Source organism: Rhinopithecus bieti, unplaced genomic scaffold, assembly GCF_001698545.2.
Source record: "Rhinopithecus bieti isolate Rb0 unplaced genomic scaffold, ASM169854v2 scaffold_10612, whole genome shotgun sequence".
NCBI lineage: Eukaryota > Metazoa > Chordata > Mammalia > Primates > Cercopithecidae > Rhinopithecus > Rhinopithecus bieti.
The window spans coordinates 115756-134015 of NW_016806990.1; the positions used below are offsets into that span (position 1 = coordinate 115756).

General features: G+C 36.1%; 1 protein-coding gene across 2 annotated transcripts in view; it reads right to left on the reverse strand.

The window, feature by feature from the left end:
- Nucleotides 1-18260, reverse strand: part of STX7 (syntaxin 7) — a 54861-nt gene that overhangs the window by 14709 nt on the left and 21892 nt on the right. Inside the window, exons 1-2 of one of the 2 annotated variants that reach the window (XM_017879592.1) lie at nt 8241-8354; nt 3182-3251 (exon numbers count right to left, since the gene is read on the reverse strand). In XM_017879592.1, the coding sequence (XP_017735081.1) occupies nt 3182-3251; nt 8241-8277 (107 nt within the window). In that variant the 5' untranslated portion in view covers nt 8278-8354. Of the gene's footprint in view, nt 1-3181; nt 3252-8240; nt 8355-18260 lie in introns of those variants that run through there. The other variant, XM_017879591.1, reaches the window with a different exon arrangement.

Here is an 18260-nt window from a genome sequence, read left to right on the forward strand (position 1 = left end):
CTCTGCCATTTGAATCAACACTGACAAAGAGTTGTACAAAAATTGCCTTTTCATAAACTGGCTCTCAACTTTCTCTATCAAAAAAATTTCATATCCTATTCTTTGATAAATATTGAGCAAATATTACATGTCAGGTTCTTCACTGACACAGGGTAGGTGAGCTTAGAGAAATCAATATCAATGACCACTTAGAAACACAGATGACTCAAATCAGAGGGAACTTGAAGGAGAGACTGTCGGATGCCTGATCCTTTGTTTGAGATACTGGGGATGTGGCAATCCTTAATCTGCATCTCACACCTGGAAGGTCAGGTGAGCAAGAAAAGATTTGTTGCCTTAGACTTTGCCCAGTTCCCAGATCTAGTTATAACTGGCCTCTCTTATTTCTCTATGTGAATAGATGCTATTCTCTATATGCTACAGATACTTTAAAAAAAAAAAAAAAAAAAAGGTGGTGGTGGCCAGACACACTGGCTCACACCTGTCATCCCAATACTTTGAGAGGCTGAGGCAGGCGGATCACTTGTGGCCAGGAGTTTGAGACCAACTTGGCCAACATGGCAAAACCCCATCTCTACCAAAAATAAAAAAAATTAGCCAGGTGCAGTGGTGCATGCCTATAATCCCAGCTACTTGAGAGGCTGAGGCAGGAGGATCACTTAAACATGAGAGGTGGAAGTTGCAGTGAGCTCAGATTGCACCACTGCACTTCAGCCTGAGCAACAGAGGAAAACTCTTGTCCCAAAAAATAAAATAAAATAAAAGGGAAGAGACAATATTGATACAAATTTACTATTATTTAAGTTTGCGCTGGAAAAAATAATAGCATTTCCTTGTAAAGGGAAGGAACACAATAAATAAAAGAAGTAAATCATAGTTATCCCTCAGTATCTGCAGGGGATTGCTTCCAGGACCCCTGTGGATACCTAAATCCGTTGATGCTCAAGTCCCTGATATAAAAAGGTATATAATTTGCATATAATCTATGCATATCTTCTCATATCTTTAAATCATCTCTAGATTATTTGTAATACCCAATAAAATAATGTAAATGCTATGTAATAGTGGCCATATTTTATAGTTCAGTTTTTGTTTCTTTATTATTGTATTGCTATTTTTTTCTTGAATATTTTTGACCTGCAGTTGGTTGAATCTGGAGACATACGATCTATGGCTACAGAGTGCTGACTACATACCCATATTTTATCTAGCTAGCTTATAAATTGAAAAGATTTCCAATTTGAAAACATGACACTAAAGAAAAAGCTCATATTGTGATGTTTTACAAATTACAACATCAGTACCTCTCATATATTTCATCTCATTTTAAATATGGTCTGGTCACACTTAGGGTCCTTTAAAATAACGAGATATTGTATAAGAATATGCTTAAGAATAGGGATCTGTATTTGGCTGACAAAGGGTAATTAAAATCTGTTTCTATCTCTATTTACCAAATACCCTATCTTTAATGCATTTTTGTAAATCTCTGGAAATCATAATATAATCAAAGTTTTAAAAAGAAGACCTTAGGCCCGATATGGTGGCTCATGTCTGTAATCACAGCACTCTGGGAGGTTGAGGTGGGGGGACTGTCTGAGTCCAGAATTGAAGACCAGTCCAGGCAACATGGCAAAACACCATCCCCACAAAAAAATACAAAAATTAGCCAGGCATGGTGGACATGCCTGTATTCCCAGCTACACAGGAGGCTGAGGTGGGAGAATCGATTGAGCCTGGGAGGTCCAGGCTGCAGTGAACCGTGATCAAGTCACTGCACTCCAGCCTGGGTGACAGCATGAGATCCTGTCTCAAAAAAAAAAAAAAAAAAAAAAAAAAAAAAAAAAAAATTCTTAGTGACTACGGATATATATTCAGAATCTTCACTATTAACTCTATGAAAATATTAGAACTATTATGAATTATGTACTTCTATTCCATTTTAATTTAGTTTAATGGATTGTGGTTTGGAGCATTTTTACCATTCTGACACTTACCCACTGTGGAAAATAAAATATAAATTAGAGATAATTGTAAGTTCTTCAAACTGTACTTCCTAAAATATGAATTCCTATTACCTATCTTTTAATATCATTCTCTTTGCAATTTTCCCTCTACAGTTAATGTTATTTAGAAGTATCGCTTACTAGATATGTGACTTGAAATTTACAGCTGTAACAGTACTGAAATAAAATTTAAGAGTTAAGTTTTAAATGACATTGGGCAACTCATTAAACCCATAAGAGACATGAACAAAATGGAAACAGTTTTTTTGGTCTATTTCTCTTACTCCAATTCTGTAAGGTTTAAATGAGAAAATATGTAAAAATACTCTGTAAAATCCGTAACATACCACAGACAAAATATTATTGCTATGACTGCTGGTCTTCTAACAATGCTGTTAATTTACCGGAATATGTACTACATAATTCATTATAACTTTTTTTTTAAACGGAAGCTAATGCTCTCTGAAATTCAAGGATGTAGGTATAAACTTGTGGGGAGACAGCTCACGTAGCTGGATATGTACTGGATCTAAACCAAATTAAACTCTGGTGACTGCAGGGATTGTTAGCTACGGAAAGTAAATCACATAAATTGAGATACTAGAGTATAATTTTCAACGGCTGTCAAAACAACCTACCTAAAACTATAAGAAATGCAACTAAAGAAATTCTGCTTTGATAGGGTAAGCCTATCAAAGAATTTTCTTTTTTTTTTTTTTTTTTTTGAGACAGAGTCTTGCTCAGTTGCCCATGCTGGAGTGCAGTGGTGTGATCTCGGCTCACTGCAAACTCCACCTTCCACGTTCAAGAGATTCTCCTGCCTCAGCCTCCTGAGTAGCTGGGACTACAGAAGCCTGCCACCACGCCTGGCTAATTTTTGTATTTTTGGTAGAGATGGGGTTGCACCATATTGGCCAGGCTGTTCTCAAACTCCTGAACTTGTGATCTGCCTGCCTCGGCCTGCCAGATTTTTTAAATAAAAACACCTTCCTACTCCAGACAGGGAAAAATCTACACAAAAGCTTGGTACAAATGTATGGATAAGGTAGCAGGAAAACTCCATTGGTTTTCCATTTTTTTCCTCCAATAAACATAACACTACATACTGTAAAAGCAACAGAATAATAGCAATAGAGTTTTTCCTTTCTCTTTTATTTGTTTAACTAGATACTTACAGCTGTTGCCTCAATTCAGGTGAATCTTGAGGTGTTCCAAGTTGATTCAGAGTTCTTTGTATTTCTACAGCTATTATAATAGAAAATTCATGTATTAATTGTCACAAAAGTTAAGGCAACAGAAACAATGAGTTAAAAATATGTACAAGCAATAGGGCAGTTGAAAACAGACAGAAAAACAAAGACGAAAATAGAAAATATTAACTGGGAAAAGAATAAACGGTTTACTTAAATCTAATTAGTAACAAAATGAATTAATTTTAAGAGGAAATTGTGTGGGAATGTTAACTTGTGAAAATGCACATATGACCCCAAAATACTATCTTCTTCCTTCTCCCATCAGGATATTAAATACAATGGCACACAGACTTTAATGCTACTAGCATAAAAATGGTGAGGAAAATAAGTAACGATTACACATTTCATTAGAATATAATGTAAATAAGTTATAGTTAATAAATGAGAAAGGAATAATAGAATTAGAAAAAATCATTTTTCAATTAACCATGTAATAACTGATTTTAGCAAGATCATCAAAAAATGCTAAAATCACAGGACATTCACACAACTTAAATTACCACCACACAGATGACATTAATTACAAAAGACATAACTTTATCATATATAAATCTGTTGTCTGAAAACAAATGACCAAATTTAGCAGTGAGAATGGAAAAAACTGACATTATGAACCTTGTGACATGCTGCAGTGAGAAAGTCACAATATGCTCTATGGATTTTTCTTGCCAAAATATTTAACATGAATCTAATCACAAAAAGAAATTAGACCAGTCTAGATTGTGGGACAATCTACGAGATAACTTGCCTGAGCATTTAAAGAAGTCAATGTCAAAAAAGGGAAGAAAAAATTTGACAAAGACAGGGATGCTTTCTAAATTAAAGAATTAAAATACCCAAAAGACACTGCATGATTTTTGACTGGATTCTGAATCAGGAAAAAGCAAGTACTATAAAAAAAATCGTAGGGACAATTGGAGAAATTTGAATACAGAAAGTAAAAAACACATTAAACAGAAGTTGAAAAATGCCCACAACTGGTGAATCCAGATGAAAGGTTCATTGTACTATACTTTTATATATATTTTGTGAGGTTTAGAGTCCTTAAAAATTTTAAAATAAGAAGTCCAGGGCTTAAAAGTCATGTTAAACTCACAATCCGGAAGTCTACGACTATTGCAATTTTTTTTAAAAAAAGGCTCTACACAAAAGGGGAGGATCGATACAGTTTTATGTGTGTGGGGACATAAATAAAATGTCATGGTACATAAATAAAACGTCAAGTAGAAACAATCTGAAAATCCAAAGAACTCTTACAATCTAACCCCCCCATTCTTTTTATTTAAATGAGTGGTTTACTTATATAGCTTAAATGCTTTAAAAATATTCATTATTTACATGCTCAAGGGAACGATAAAGTATTACAAAATGCAGGATAAGTTTTGGTCACTGGGAATGAAGTAATAAACACTGCTTTTAAGTCAAAGCTGAAAAACAGAAAGACTAGAGAGGAGTCAAAGCATATAGCAACTGTTAGCATTTGGCTAATTTAATAGGAATTTATTTTGCTTTTGGGAGTTGATTTTCCTTTCATAAGATGAACGAATTTTGTTTGCTGTGTTTAACTTATGGCTGCTTGTGATTAGCTATATATTCCCTCTCAACCTCAACAGATTTTCTTGAACTGCCTTATAGGGGCTTTATTTTCTTAAGTGTATTGATAAAACAAACTGTAGTATGGGCATCGACAGACTACTGGCAGGTGTTTCTCTCAACTCTAAACGGTAATGTTCTTTAGGAAAAAATCATAGCAAGTGAGAAAAAATAAATTATTTAATAAATGACACCAGGAAAACTGACTAACCATTTGGGCGGGGGAGAAAGAACCCTACCTCCCAGCATATAGCAAAATACATTTTTAAGAAACCATTAATTTAAATAGTAAAATTGAAAATATTAAACTGCTATAACAAATATAAATGTTTTTATCATATGATCTTATATATGATCTTGGAGTAAGGGACATAAAATATTAGCTAAGGATGATACAAAACTAAAACCCACAGAGGAAAATATTGACAAATTTGACTACATAAAAGAACTTTGTTAAATGTTATATAAAAAATGTGTACATATATCACAAGTACTTATGTAAGTGTGTGTTTATATACACATGGGAGACTGCAGGATATGAAGAGGAAAGAGGTTAAACTACAATGGTAGTTATTTTTGGTAACAGAAAAACAGCCCCCCAAAAAATGGACAAAGGTTATAATCTTGCAATTTACAAAAGCCAAATGTATATATAACAAAATTTCAACTTCACTGATAATTAAATTTTCACATTTCTGATCAGTAAAAATTATGAAAAGCAGTTGAGGATATAATTGCAACCAAAAGCCTTAAAAACAAAAGGTATAGACTACATAATATATAAGAAAGAGGGAGCAATAGTCAACTAGAAATAATTTAGAAAATGTCAGACAATCCAGTAGAAAAATGGGCCAAGACACGTGTATACCTACGTAACAAACCTGCACGTTCTGCACATGTATCCCAGAACTTAAAGTATAACAAAAAAAAAAGAAAAATGGGCCAAGAATAGGAACTTTAATATTCATGAATAAACCGAATAGCACAAAAAGGACTGAAATGCATATCAATCTTGCAAAGTACAAACAAGTACACTATATGAATGCTATATAAAATTACTCAGCCAATTAAAGAATTGAGTAGAAATGGATTCTGACAGGCCCAGTGGGTGCCTAGTTCCACTATGTGGTAATTTCCGGTTTCTGAACAGATAACAGATATACTCAGCAACCCCCAGTTCTCACTCATACTCCCTAAGTAAGGGCTCTTATGGAAGAAAGGAATCATTGGAACTCCTTGGGGACCCATTCTAATAAAACAATAAAACCAAGGGCATTATCTGTTCCCTGGGAATTACTCAGAAATGCCACCACAAAGGACAGAAAGAGCAGGGAGTGGACATGCCTCTCATTCCCATTTAACCGGTCTATCTGGAGGATGCAGAAGGCTAAAGCTCATGACAACTAGCAAAAGCTATTCAGGTGGTGACTCCAACTGCAATGTTCCTCAAAATGTGATAGATGTACTACAACAGAGCATCACAATCTCTAGCAACTTGTATATACCTGCTGATATGGCAAATACTTTTTGCTCTATCCTAAAAGACAGAGAACATGAGGAAGGATTTACTATCAATGGGATGGGACATCAGCAAGCCTTCACAGGCTTATCTCATGGTTATGTACACTCTCTATCTCTGTACTACAATTTCGTCGTCAAGGATACGGATCATCTCCTCCTACAGGACACTACATTAGTCCAATAGACTGGTTACATCTGCTTTTAGGACCAGAAAAGCAGGAAGCAACATGTACTCTTAGATGTCTGCAAAGCATAAGTAAGCCAGCAGGTAGAAAATAAAGCCATGAAAATACAGGGCAGTGTTTCCTCAGTGAAAAATCTTCGTGAATTAATCTGTAGATAACTGACATACTTCTGCAAAGTGCTTTTCTTTGTAGACTCAAGTACAAATGAGAAACAGACTTTTTAATGCTGCTTCCACCCTTTACTGAATGACCCAATGGTTACCAGCTTCAGCTTCAATTCCCAAAAAGAAAAGGCCATCCAGAGAGTTCAAGTGGTGGTATAAGCAGATCTACAACTTGGCTTTAATGACTCAGCTAATCCAATGGTACACCAAGCCTGTGTAATTTCAGGGCACTGAAGAAAACTAGTGGCAAATCCCAACAGGAAAAACACAGGGGTCCCTCAGAATGTTGGAGCAAAACCATCCTTTTGAGGACTCATTCTGGCCTTGCTACTGAGCCCTGGATAGAGTACACAACGGTACAAGGTAACCAAGCAGCCAAGCTGTTCACCATGAATTGGGTGTTCTCTTGTTGGTACAGCCTTTCTACATTTTGCTCTACGTATGTCAGTCAGCCTATCCCTCACCCCAACTCCTGAAGCACTTGTTCAGTGAAATAATAAACTAGCAATGGTTGTCAGAACAAAAGCCAGAGGGAGGCTCACCAATATGGATTTCCCCTTACTCAGATGGACATGACCATGGCCATTGCCATACACCAATTTGCAGCAATAGCAATCTCATGTTATACCCTAGTAAATTATTTTTGATTTTTTGTATTAATGTTTTCATTCATCCTTTGGACTTCCCAGATGCATATCCATATGCTCTACAGAGATGATTTTACCCATTTTATTTTCTAATTATCTTTACAAACACTTTGAATAACGTGCTAATTTAAAAATAAAAAGCAAACTAGTGATGTGACGTTGTTGAGGGTTGACCCAGCTAGCTGGTGACAAGATAACTGTGCTCCTTCCGTCTTGGAGGAGGCAGAATTTTATATTCACTTCAATGATACTACTCTGGGTTCTGTTATGCATCCTCTAAGCACCCACTGCGCCCCCTGCTGCCTGTCCCCACTCGCCCCACCCCATGCATCTACCAGACTCCTAGTCCACCTATTAGTCACAATCAAGGTGTTCCACACACTGATGCTTCTGATCAAGAAACTACAGAGAAAAAAAATTAACGGTGTTCTAAGGACAACGGGATTCACTGCTCTGCCATGCATTCTGTTATCTAGAAGCTGCTGGACTTCTAGAATGTTTATGGCCTACTGAGACTCAATCCTGGCACCACCTGGGAGACAAGCATCTTGGGAAACTGAAGTGCTGTCCTATAGGATTTTTATGGTCTCAAAGAACCAGCACTCCAGGGTGCTGTTTCACCTACAGCCAGAAAGAAACTTGGATTTGGGAAGTAAGGGGACAAAGTGCAGTATTTCACAATTACACCTAATTATCCATTTGTACAATTTTTTCCATCTCTCAAGGTGATTTAGAGACAATATTCAAGTGAGGAAAACAATCACGTTTTTAAGACTACAACTGGTCATTTAGGGCCAAGGTAGTATGTTGATTGAGGTAATTATTAAGCAGAAGTTGGGGTATGCTCATACACAAGTAAAAGGGAGATGACCTGGAGGGGACCTGATAATGCTGCCATCTACAGTCATAAAAGTGAGTACCGCATAGCCTGTGAGCAGAAGCAACAAGGACCCAGGGCTGAAAATCTGGGTTATCCCAAACAGCTCAGGTGCTGAAAGAAAGCAAGAGGAACGTGGAATGGTTATTATAACAGGAAAACAGTAATACAAACCGCAGCCTGTGATCAGCTGTAGAGTGGCAACTGAGGACCTGCCAATATTCTTTCTCTTGCTCTGCAATGTATATATTTAGATATATTAACTGTCTCCTTTCCTATCTACTTCCACCACTGTTATATATAGAACGTACTGTTTGTGGTTACACTGAGACACTGTTCCACAGGCTAAGGGATACCGCTGTTCAGTTTTGCTGAAAGAGAGGAGCGCACAGGAAACACCCCCTAGATTTGGCATTGGCTACAGGAACTAAAGAGACCTGTTTTATCCCTTCTGTGGAAATGGGAAAGGAGTTCTCGTTGTATGAGGGATAGCAGCAGTATGTCAGGCAGGAGCTTTTGTTTTTAAGCTTAGGTACAAAAAAAGGAAGTGTATTCACTGTAGAAAACAAAAGGGATAAATTACAGTGAAATTTATTTTGGGTCACCTAATACCCAAAGCTACTATTACACTGGGATCTTTTTGGTTATAATATTATGACCACTGAGAAGCAGCATCACAGAGCCAGTCTTTGGAGGGGGAAAAAAAAACTGATGGTCAAAGCAACAAAACTGTTTTAAGATTATTTGAACATTGCTTACCTTCATCATAATTCAGGTGATTAACAATGAAAGTATTAGTCACTATCACTAACAATCTAGTTATAATTAAAAGCTACATTTACTCTGTGCTTTTGGTTTTATAGATTTAGGTTTTATAGATACTGAAATTTCTTAAAAATCAAATGCTCTGGCTAACAACCTCCTTGTCACTCTGAAACAATTTTTTAAGATAATACAATGACTCATAAAATGAAGCCTCTTAGAAAACAACCATTATGTTATTGCCTAATAGAATGCATTTAACTAATGAGAGCGAGTTGCTTCTCATGAATAGAAATGGAAGACAAGTCCCCCTACACTTATGCAGCATACAATCTAGAAAAGGACAAAAAGAAAGTACAAACACCATACAAACTCAGAGGGAGCAGCAGCAACAAATGCTATAACAATGTTTCAAACAATGATCCATAATATATGTGTTCTATTGGAGAACAATCCAAAAAGCTGTAATGAAGGTGGCATTTGTTATGGTTTGAAGGGTAAGAAATAGGACATTTCAGTTTGGAGATTCAAACCTCTAATGTCATACTCAGACATACACTGAAATGATCAGAATACCTATTAGTCACCCTAACTAGAAGGCAAACTTCTTAAAGGCAAAGACTAAGTTTTATTCATTTTGTTATTTCCAGAATTTATCATATTGTTGACCCTCAATGAATAGTTTTATGAGTGAACCATAAAAAGAATACTGGAAAGACCGAAACTTATATAATAATATGTATTTCTAAAACATAAAGCATAAATAAATAGAGAGTTAAGAAAGGTAGTTATGCCCATTTATTATTCACTCATTGATTCATTCGACACACATTTACTGGGCATCTACTATGTACCAGGCACAATGGGAGGGCTGTTGAACATCAACATTAATTTGATTGTGTTCCTTTAAATTGAGCAGGTCTACACTTGAGGATCAATTAAAGGCATCATCTGATCAGGTGATAAAGGGATTACAGAAACATAAATCTGAAACTACTAAATCAAATTTGGAAGAAATATTATATGGTATTAGTTCAATCCTATTTTATAAACAAAGAAGTTGAGAACCAGACAGAATAACTAACTTGTTCCAACAACTATAGCTATTTATGAGAAGAGTTAGGGTTAGAATGTAGATTTCTTGGTTTTCAAAAAACTTTTTTCAGTGTGTTAAAAGGACTGAAAGTAAAAGATGTTAAAACACATTATTTCATAATCCAGGTGTGCAACAGTTGACAAAGCAAACAAAGAAAAAATAAGTGTGTCTAGATTGAAAAAGTAAACTGAAGGAGTTGAACTGAGATGTTTAGAGGTTTCCAGCAGTGCTCAAAGTCAGTTTAGGTCCGGCAGTGGATCACAGGGGTCCTTCTTCCAGCTGAAAGTGATCAAGAAAGAAATGCCTGCTCTTTCTCCGGGTTTTATGAACTGCCAAGATTCCAGAGACTTCATTTTATATACAACTAGCATTACCCTCCTACACCAGGGTCAACAAATTATGGCCCGTAGAGCCTGAAATCTGGTTTTGTATAGACTTCCAAGCTAAGAACTGTTGCTACAGTGTTAAAGGGTTAACAAAAAAAAAAAAAGAAAATGCAAGAAAGTCTAAAAGTGTCCACCCTTTACAGGGAAAGTTGGCCGGTCCTTGTCCTCAATTATTAAACATTACAAAACCTTGTATTTAAAACTCAACTTGGCATGTTATTTGAATGTACTGTCATCCTTCACTATCCCTAGAGGATTGGTTCCATGCCTCCCTCCATCCACCTCCCACAGATAACAAAATCCACAGATGCTCAAGTTGCTAATATAAAATGGCAGAGTATTTGCATATAACCTATGTGCATCCTCCTGAATATCATCTCTACATTACTTACAATACCTAATATAAAATAAATGATATGTAACTTGTTATCATGTGCTGTGTTTTATTTGTATTTTTTATTTTTTAAATTTTCTGAATATTTTGTTCCATGGTTGGTTGAATCCATGCAGAACCCACGGAAATGGAGGATCTGCTGTAGTCACTACATTGTTAAGTCTATCTAGTAAAATATTTAACAATGTCACAAAATTTCCATTGAACATGCATGCATGTACACTGAGTTGAATTTATTTGATTCTCAGGTTATTCACCCATCATAGGTGCTGGCTTGAGTACCTCATTTTCATCTGTTGCTCTTATACTAATTTAGAAACAAAATACTTTTCATTGTTTTGGATAAGCATTTTATAGCATATTTGCTGCAAAATATTGTTAGCACTCTATTATTTTATTACTCTCTGGTTTTTGGCTATCTCCTAAGTTCTTCCTCTTCTAGAAGGCATGGATAGTAGGATATGTGGGTTCACAGGATCTTCTGCCACACCACAATTGACCATATTCAAAATGCTTGAGAAAATAAGCTTAGAGAAAGGGAGATAAGAAGTTTCTAGTCAGATGACAAGCAGTATGGTGATCTGGAAAAATAAATAATCCTCCTACTTTCTCCCAAGTCCAGTCTGTAGGATTTCACTTCATTATCTAGGCTTAGGTGCTATGAATTTATAGGACAGTCATCTTCTATTTTGATTGGCCTAGGTCCAATTAAAGAAAAAAACTCATGAAACAAGCTGCAGTTTTTCCAACCATAAAAAGAATTATTTAAGCATAAACAGTTTCTTGAAGAAAAGTTCATCTAATGCATACAGATAGGATTAAATCAACATGTGTCTCTATGAGAATACAAAGAAAAAATTATTTTTGCATTATCTACAATTTTGAACTATCTGTACCACTACTCACTTCCACAGACCTGACTTCAAAGAGTATGTTACATTTTTTCATAACAGAAAAAGAATACCATTTCCTACACATCCAAAAATGAGGCACTACTGGGTCATCAAAAACAAAACAGTGTCCCATTTCTGGCTCTTCGTCTATAGCAATGAAGACCCATTCTATTCCACATGGATCTGCTGCCATCTAGTGGATAATTTAAGAAAAAAAGCTTTACAGTAAAGAATAGTTTGTCATAAAATTGTAGGCTGAATTTGGTATCAGGGGCTATTAATACATAATGTTACCACCTGTCAGAGTTCACCAGCGAATGGATGCTGTCTGACAAATAAGACTGGCCAGGCTGTGGCGGCATGGCAGATCAACCTAACACACACACAGAGTACCTTCAAAGAACTGTCTCCAAATAACTAAGAATAGCTGTCTTCTCTTTTAGCAGAAAACATCTGTTTTCAACATAAAATAACCAACTTGTAACAGCCAAACACAGAAAAAAATAATGGTTAGTAAAATCCCTGGACAGGTGATTTTGAGATTCCAACACAGACTTAGCCACATCACATTGAGGAAGAAGTACAATTGAAGGCTGACCAGCAAGCACAGTTGGAGCCAGAAAGCCTGATTTGGAAACCTTATCTCACTTCTTCCTGGCTGCTGACCCTGGACAATTTACCTAACATCCCCAAGCTATAACTGCTTCAACAGTGAGAAAGCACCTATTTCTCAGTTGTCATAAACTTTAACCAAGAACAATATAGGTAGGCACCGTGTACTGGATATAGCAAGAGTTCAACAGAGTCTGTTGTTCTCTTGAAGGTCAGAAATGAATTAATAAGAATATTCTTATTAACATTGTTTTATTAAAATGCCACTTTATTGAGGTACAACTGACAAAGTGCATATATATAAACTACAGTTTTACAAGTTTGGACATATGTGTACATCTGTAAAACCATCATCACACTTAAGACAGTTATTAGATTCTTCACCCTCAAAAGTTTCCTTGTCGTAGTTTGCAATTTCCTCCCTCCTGCATATATCTGTTCCTTCCTCCCTTCATCACCAAGCAATCACTAATACGCTTTCTGTTGCTTTATGCTATTTTGCATTTTCTGAAGTTTTATATAAATGTAATCACGGAGTATTTACTCTTTTTTGAAAAAGTGTGGTGTCTGGCTTAAGTCAGCCTAATTATTTTATGATTCATCCATGCTGTATATATCAATAGCGCATTCCTTTTATTGCTGAGTGTCCCACTGGATGATACAACACAACTTGTTTATTCACCTATCGATGGACCTTTGTGTTGTTTCCCGTTTTTGTCCATTACAAATAAAGCTCCTAGTAGTATCTGTCTACAAGTCTTTATATCAGCATATATTTAATTTTTATGTGTGAATAAACAGGAGTAGAATGGCTGGATAGTACGACAGGTGTTACATTTAGTTTTCTTAAAACAGCCAAACTATTTGACAAAGCGGTTCCATTTTACACTTCCACCAGCAGTGTATGAAAGCTTCTGTTCCTCAACATCCTCTCCAGTACTTGGTACGTTCAGTCTTTTAAATTTTGTCAAATAGGTTAATAGTGGTATCTGTGTGTTTAATTTGTATTTTCGTAATAACTAAGGATGCTGAGTATCCGAACATCCATAGTTGAGATGGTAAATATGTGCTATTTACCATCTGAATATCCTCTTTGTTGAAGTGTCTGTTCAAATAACAATACTATCTTCTGATGCATGATCAAGGTATATCTTCCCACTTGTATAGGCTTTCTTTAATTTCAGCAATATTTTGTATTGTTCAGTGTTCAAGTATTTCACTTATTTTGCCCCCTAAGTATTTCATAATGTTTGATGTTATTGTAAATGCCAGCTTTTAAATTTCAAATTTTATTTTGATTGCTCACTGTCAGTATAGAGAAATACAATTTATTTTTGTACATTGATCATATATTTTGCAACCTTACTAAATTGACTTTTTTGTTCTAGTAGACTTTTTTAAATTGTAGATTCCATCAGATTTTCTAGACATTTATGTCTGTGAAAACAAATGGTTTTAACTCTTTTCCTAATGTGAAGACCTTTTATTTGTTTATATTATCCATCTGCACTAGCTGGATCCTCCAGTACAATTCTGAATAGAAGTGGTGAGGGCAGACATCCCTGTCTTGTTCCTGATCTTATAAAGGAAAGTATTCGTCTTTCACCATTAAGTATGACACTGTAAGTTTTCACAGGTGCTCTTTTGTCAGGTTAAAGAGTTCACTTCTACTCCTAGTTTACTGATAATTTTTGTTAGGAATGGAAGTAGAATTTCTCAAATAGTTTTTCTGCATCTAATGAGATGATTATATAGGTTTTCTTTTTAAAGTTTGTTAATATAATGAACACCATTGATTGCTCTTTGAATATTAAACCAACCCTGAATTCCTGGGATATATTCCACTTGTTATATCCTTTCAAAATATTGGTGGATTTGATTAAATTTTGTTTAAATTTTTTGCATTTATGTCATGAAATGAAATTGATATGTAGTTTTTTTTTTTTCTGTTTTTTGTTTTGTTTTTTTTGAGACGGAGTCTCGCTCTGTCACGCCCAGCCTGGAGAGCTGTGGCGTGACCTCGGTTCACTGTAACCTCCTGCTCCCGATTCAAGTGATTCTCCTGCCTCAGTCTCCCAAGTAGCTGGTGCCCACCACCACTGCCGGCTAATTTTTTGGATTTTTAGTAGAGACAGAGTTTCACCATGTTGGCCAGACTGGTCTTGAACTCCCGACATCAGGTGATTCACCAGCCTTGGCCTCTCAAAGTGCTGGGATTACAAGCATGAGCCACTGCACCCAGCCTAGTGTTCTCTTCTTTTACTGTCTTTATCTGGTTTCAATATAAGGATTATATTGACCTGATAAAATGAAGTCTTTAATTTTTTGAAACAGTTTGTGTACAATTAGCTAAATATTTGATAGATTTCACTAGTGAAGATATTTGAGTCTGGTTCTTTGTGAGAAGGTTTGAAGTTGTAATTTCAATTTGCTTAATATAGAGCTAGGCAGGTTACTGACTTCTTTTTGAGTGAACTTTGATAATTTGTGTCTATCAAGGAATTTATCCATTTCATCTAAGATGTCAACTTTATTGTCATAAAGTTGTTTATAATATTCCCTTAATTGCAGCCACCAAAAAAAACAAAACAAAACAAAAAACGAGTTCACGTCCTTTGCAGGGATATGGATGAAGCTGGAAACCATCACTCTCAGCAAACTAACACAGGAACAGAAAAGCAAATACTGCATGTTCTCATTCATAAGTGGGAGTTGAACAATGAGAATACATTGACACAGGGAGGGGAACATCACACATCGGGGCCTGTTGGGGGATGGAGAGCAGGGGAAGGAGAGCATTAGGACAAATGCCTAATGCATGTGGGGCTTAAAAACTAGATGACGGGTTAGTAGGTGCAGCAAACCACCATGGTACATGTATACCTATGTAACAAACCTGCACGTTCTGCACATGTGTCCCAGAACTTAAAGTAAAATAAATAAAATAAAAACCATTTCAAGGGAAAAAAAATCCTTTAAATAAATGATAGATTCTGTAATGTACAGAACTGATGTAAATATATATAGATTTTTACATATAAAAATATGTAGAATTTGTAATAGATCATCTCTCTCACTCCTGATATTAGTAATTTGTTTCTTCTATTTTTTTCATATTCAGTCTGGTTAGAGGTTTATCAGTTCTATTGATCTCAAAGAAATAGCTTTTGGTTTCATTGATTTTTTTTTTCACTTCGATTTCCACTATGACTGAATTTCCTTTTTCCTGCTGACTATGTAATTTCAGTTGTTTTTACTAAATTTATTAGTGTGAAAACCAAGGTCATAATTTGAGACCTGTCTTCTTTTCTAATGCAGGTGTTTAGTGCTCCCTTAAGTACTAAGTTAATACCATCCAACAAATTTTGATATATGATGCTTTCATTTACATTCAGTTCAGAATATTTTCCAATTCCTCTGTTTGGCCTTCTCTTTGATCCACAGCTTATTTGAAATGTGTTTAGTTTTCAAACATTTGGGGATTTTCCAGGGATCTTTCTGTTACTGAGTTCTAATTTAATTTCACTGTAGTCAAGGAATAGATCTTGTATGACTTGAATCTTTTAAAGTTTGTTGAAACTCTTGCTTAACGCCAGGAATATAGTCTCTCTTAATAAATGTTCCGGGTGCACTTGAGAAAAATGTGTGTTCTGCTGTTGTTGAACAGACTGTTGTATAAATGGCTGTCACTATCAAGGTGATTAGTACTTTCAATCTTCTGTATCCTGATTTTGTATCTACTTGTTCTATCAATTATTCAGACAGGGGTATTGAAAGCCATAATTGCGGCTTTGTCTATTTTTCCTTGCAGTTTTGTCAGTTTCTGCTCCATGTATTTTGAAGCTGTCTTATGGGGGAGTTCTGTCAGTTTTTTTAAGTGTTCAGCTTCTTATTTACATTTCTTAACTATCTAATGTGAACCATACTTGAGTGCTAATAATAATCTATGATATAATTATAAGAACTACAGAGATGATAAATATCAATTGATACAAGATAGTTATAGCCTGTAATTGGGAGGGAGGAGTCAGCTACTATGTGACAGTGATATGTATCTAGTAGCTGCATATAAGTGACATATTTAAAACAGGACTAGAAAAAAAAACTTAAATATTAAAAGAAACAAACTCTGTTTTAGACTCCAATCTTTCCTCGTCTATCAAGCCCTCTATCTTTGTTAGAGGGTGGTTTGGAGTATTAAACAAGATGATATAGGCCAGGCGCAGTGGCTGATGCCTGTAATCCCAGCACTTTGGGAGGCCAAGGTAAGCAGATCACTTGAGACCAGGAGTTTGAGACCAGCCTGGCCAACATGGCGAAAACCCATCTCTTCTAAAGATACAAAAATTAGCCAAGTATGGTGGCACATCCCCGTAGTTCAAGCTACTCGAGAGGCTGAAGTACAAGAATAGCTACAACCCAGACGAGGAGGTTGCAGTGAGCCAAGATTGTGCTGCTGCACTCCAGCCTAGGTGACAGAGGGAGACTCTGTCTTAATAAATAAATAAATAAATAAATAAATAAATAAATAAATAAATGTATATATAAACATTTTAGAAATGGCATAGATCTTTGTAAGAATAAAAGTACAAGATGGTATTACTAATAAGTCTTGGACAATTAGAGTTAGGATCCAGGTTCTTTATACGGTACAATGTGCAGAGAAAAATGTATCATTAGAAATATCCACGTCTATCTATTTCTTTTATCAAGAAAAAACAAGAAAAGTGTATTAAAATTCTAAAAAGCATATCACAAGTGGAAAAATTTCCTGGAGAATCTGAAGGATGGCTACTAAAACAATTTTGGCTTCTCCCCTCTAGCATTAGCATATCTCATGGTCTGTCTTACGACCTGAAGAGAACACGTGTCTTCTCTGTGAGCAAAAGCACTGATCCAAACTGCAGAGACAAGAAGGGGTGAGAAGGGAGATGGAGAAGGATCTTCTAAAGGATGAGTCTCGAGGCTGGAAGCTCAATGGAGAGTGTCCACCCGCAGGGCCCAACTACACTGGCTTCCTGTGCTCCCCTTCCCAGCACAGAATATCCGAAGGCATAGCCCGCTTCCACAAAGCAATCTCAAATTTACAGCACATCTAATTTTCACTTTGTCATTGGTTTTCTTCCCAGATACTTTAAAGGTAGAAAGGCATAAAGGTCAAATCAGTGGAAATTTGGGGCATTTTAAAGCTACTGTAGATTAATAAAGGGTTAAATCTGAGGGCACAGTTCTTAAAAATAAAGCACAAAAACAAGTCATCTAAAATTGTATGTAAACAATAATTTGGACTTCTAGATGGCTGGAACATTACAAGTTCTGGGTTGTAAAAGTTGCTGGGTCTTTCAGCAAACTTACTCACCCTAACACTTTTCACATGGACCTGCTCAGTTTACCTGCTCTGAGGTAGTCTGGAATCAGAAGCAACAACAGTTCCATGAAAATATGATTTGTGTAAGAAGCAAACAGGTCAGGACTGGGCAGTGGTGAGGCCCTGTGCCGTGCAGTTCCCCAACCCCGCTGACACATCTTTTGCCCATCATGATGAGCTTCCTTCCTGTCATCCACTCAAGGGCCCAATAATTCTCCGACTGCTGCAAAAGCATCTGAACTCTTGTCACGAGTTCCCCTCTAGTTTACAGGCAGTGATTCCCAAACCTTTTACTTCAGTCATTTCTGATCAGTTCTAACTGCCAACACATGCTGGCAGCTGTATCTAAAACACTGAAAATCGATTTCTGCTTCTTATAGAAACACAGTAGAAGCATGTTTCTGAATATTCCTCCTTCTTCCCTCCTCAAGGCATATTACAGAATGGGGGAGCAGGGAGAAAAGCCACAAAAATTACATTTCAGAGAAATTAACACAAAATGT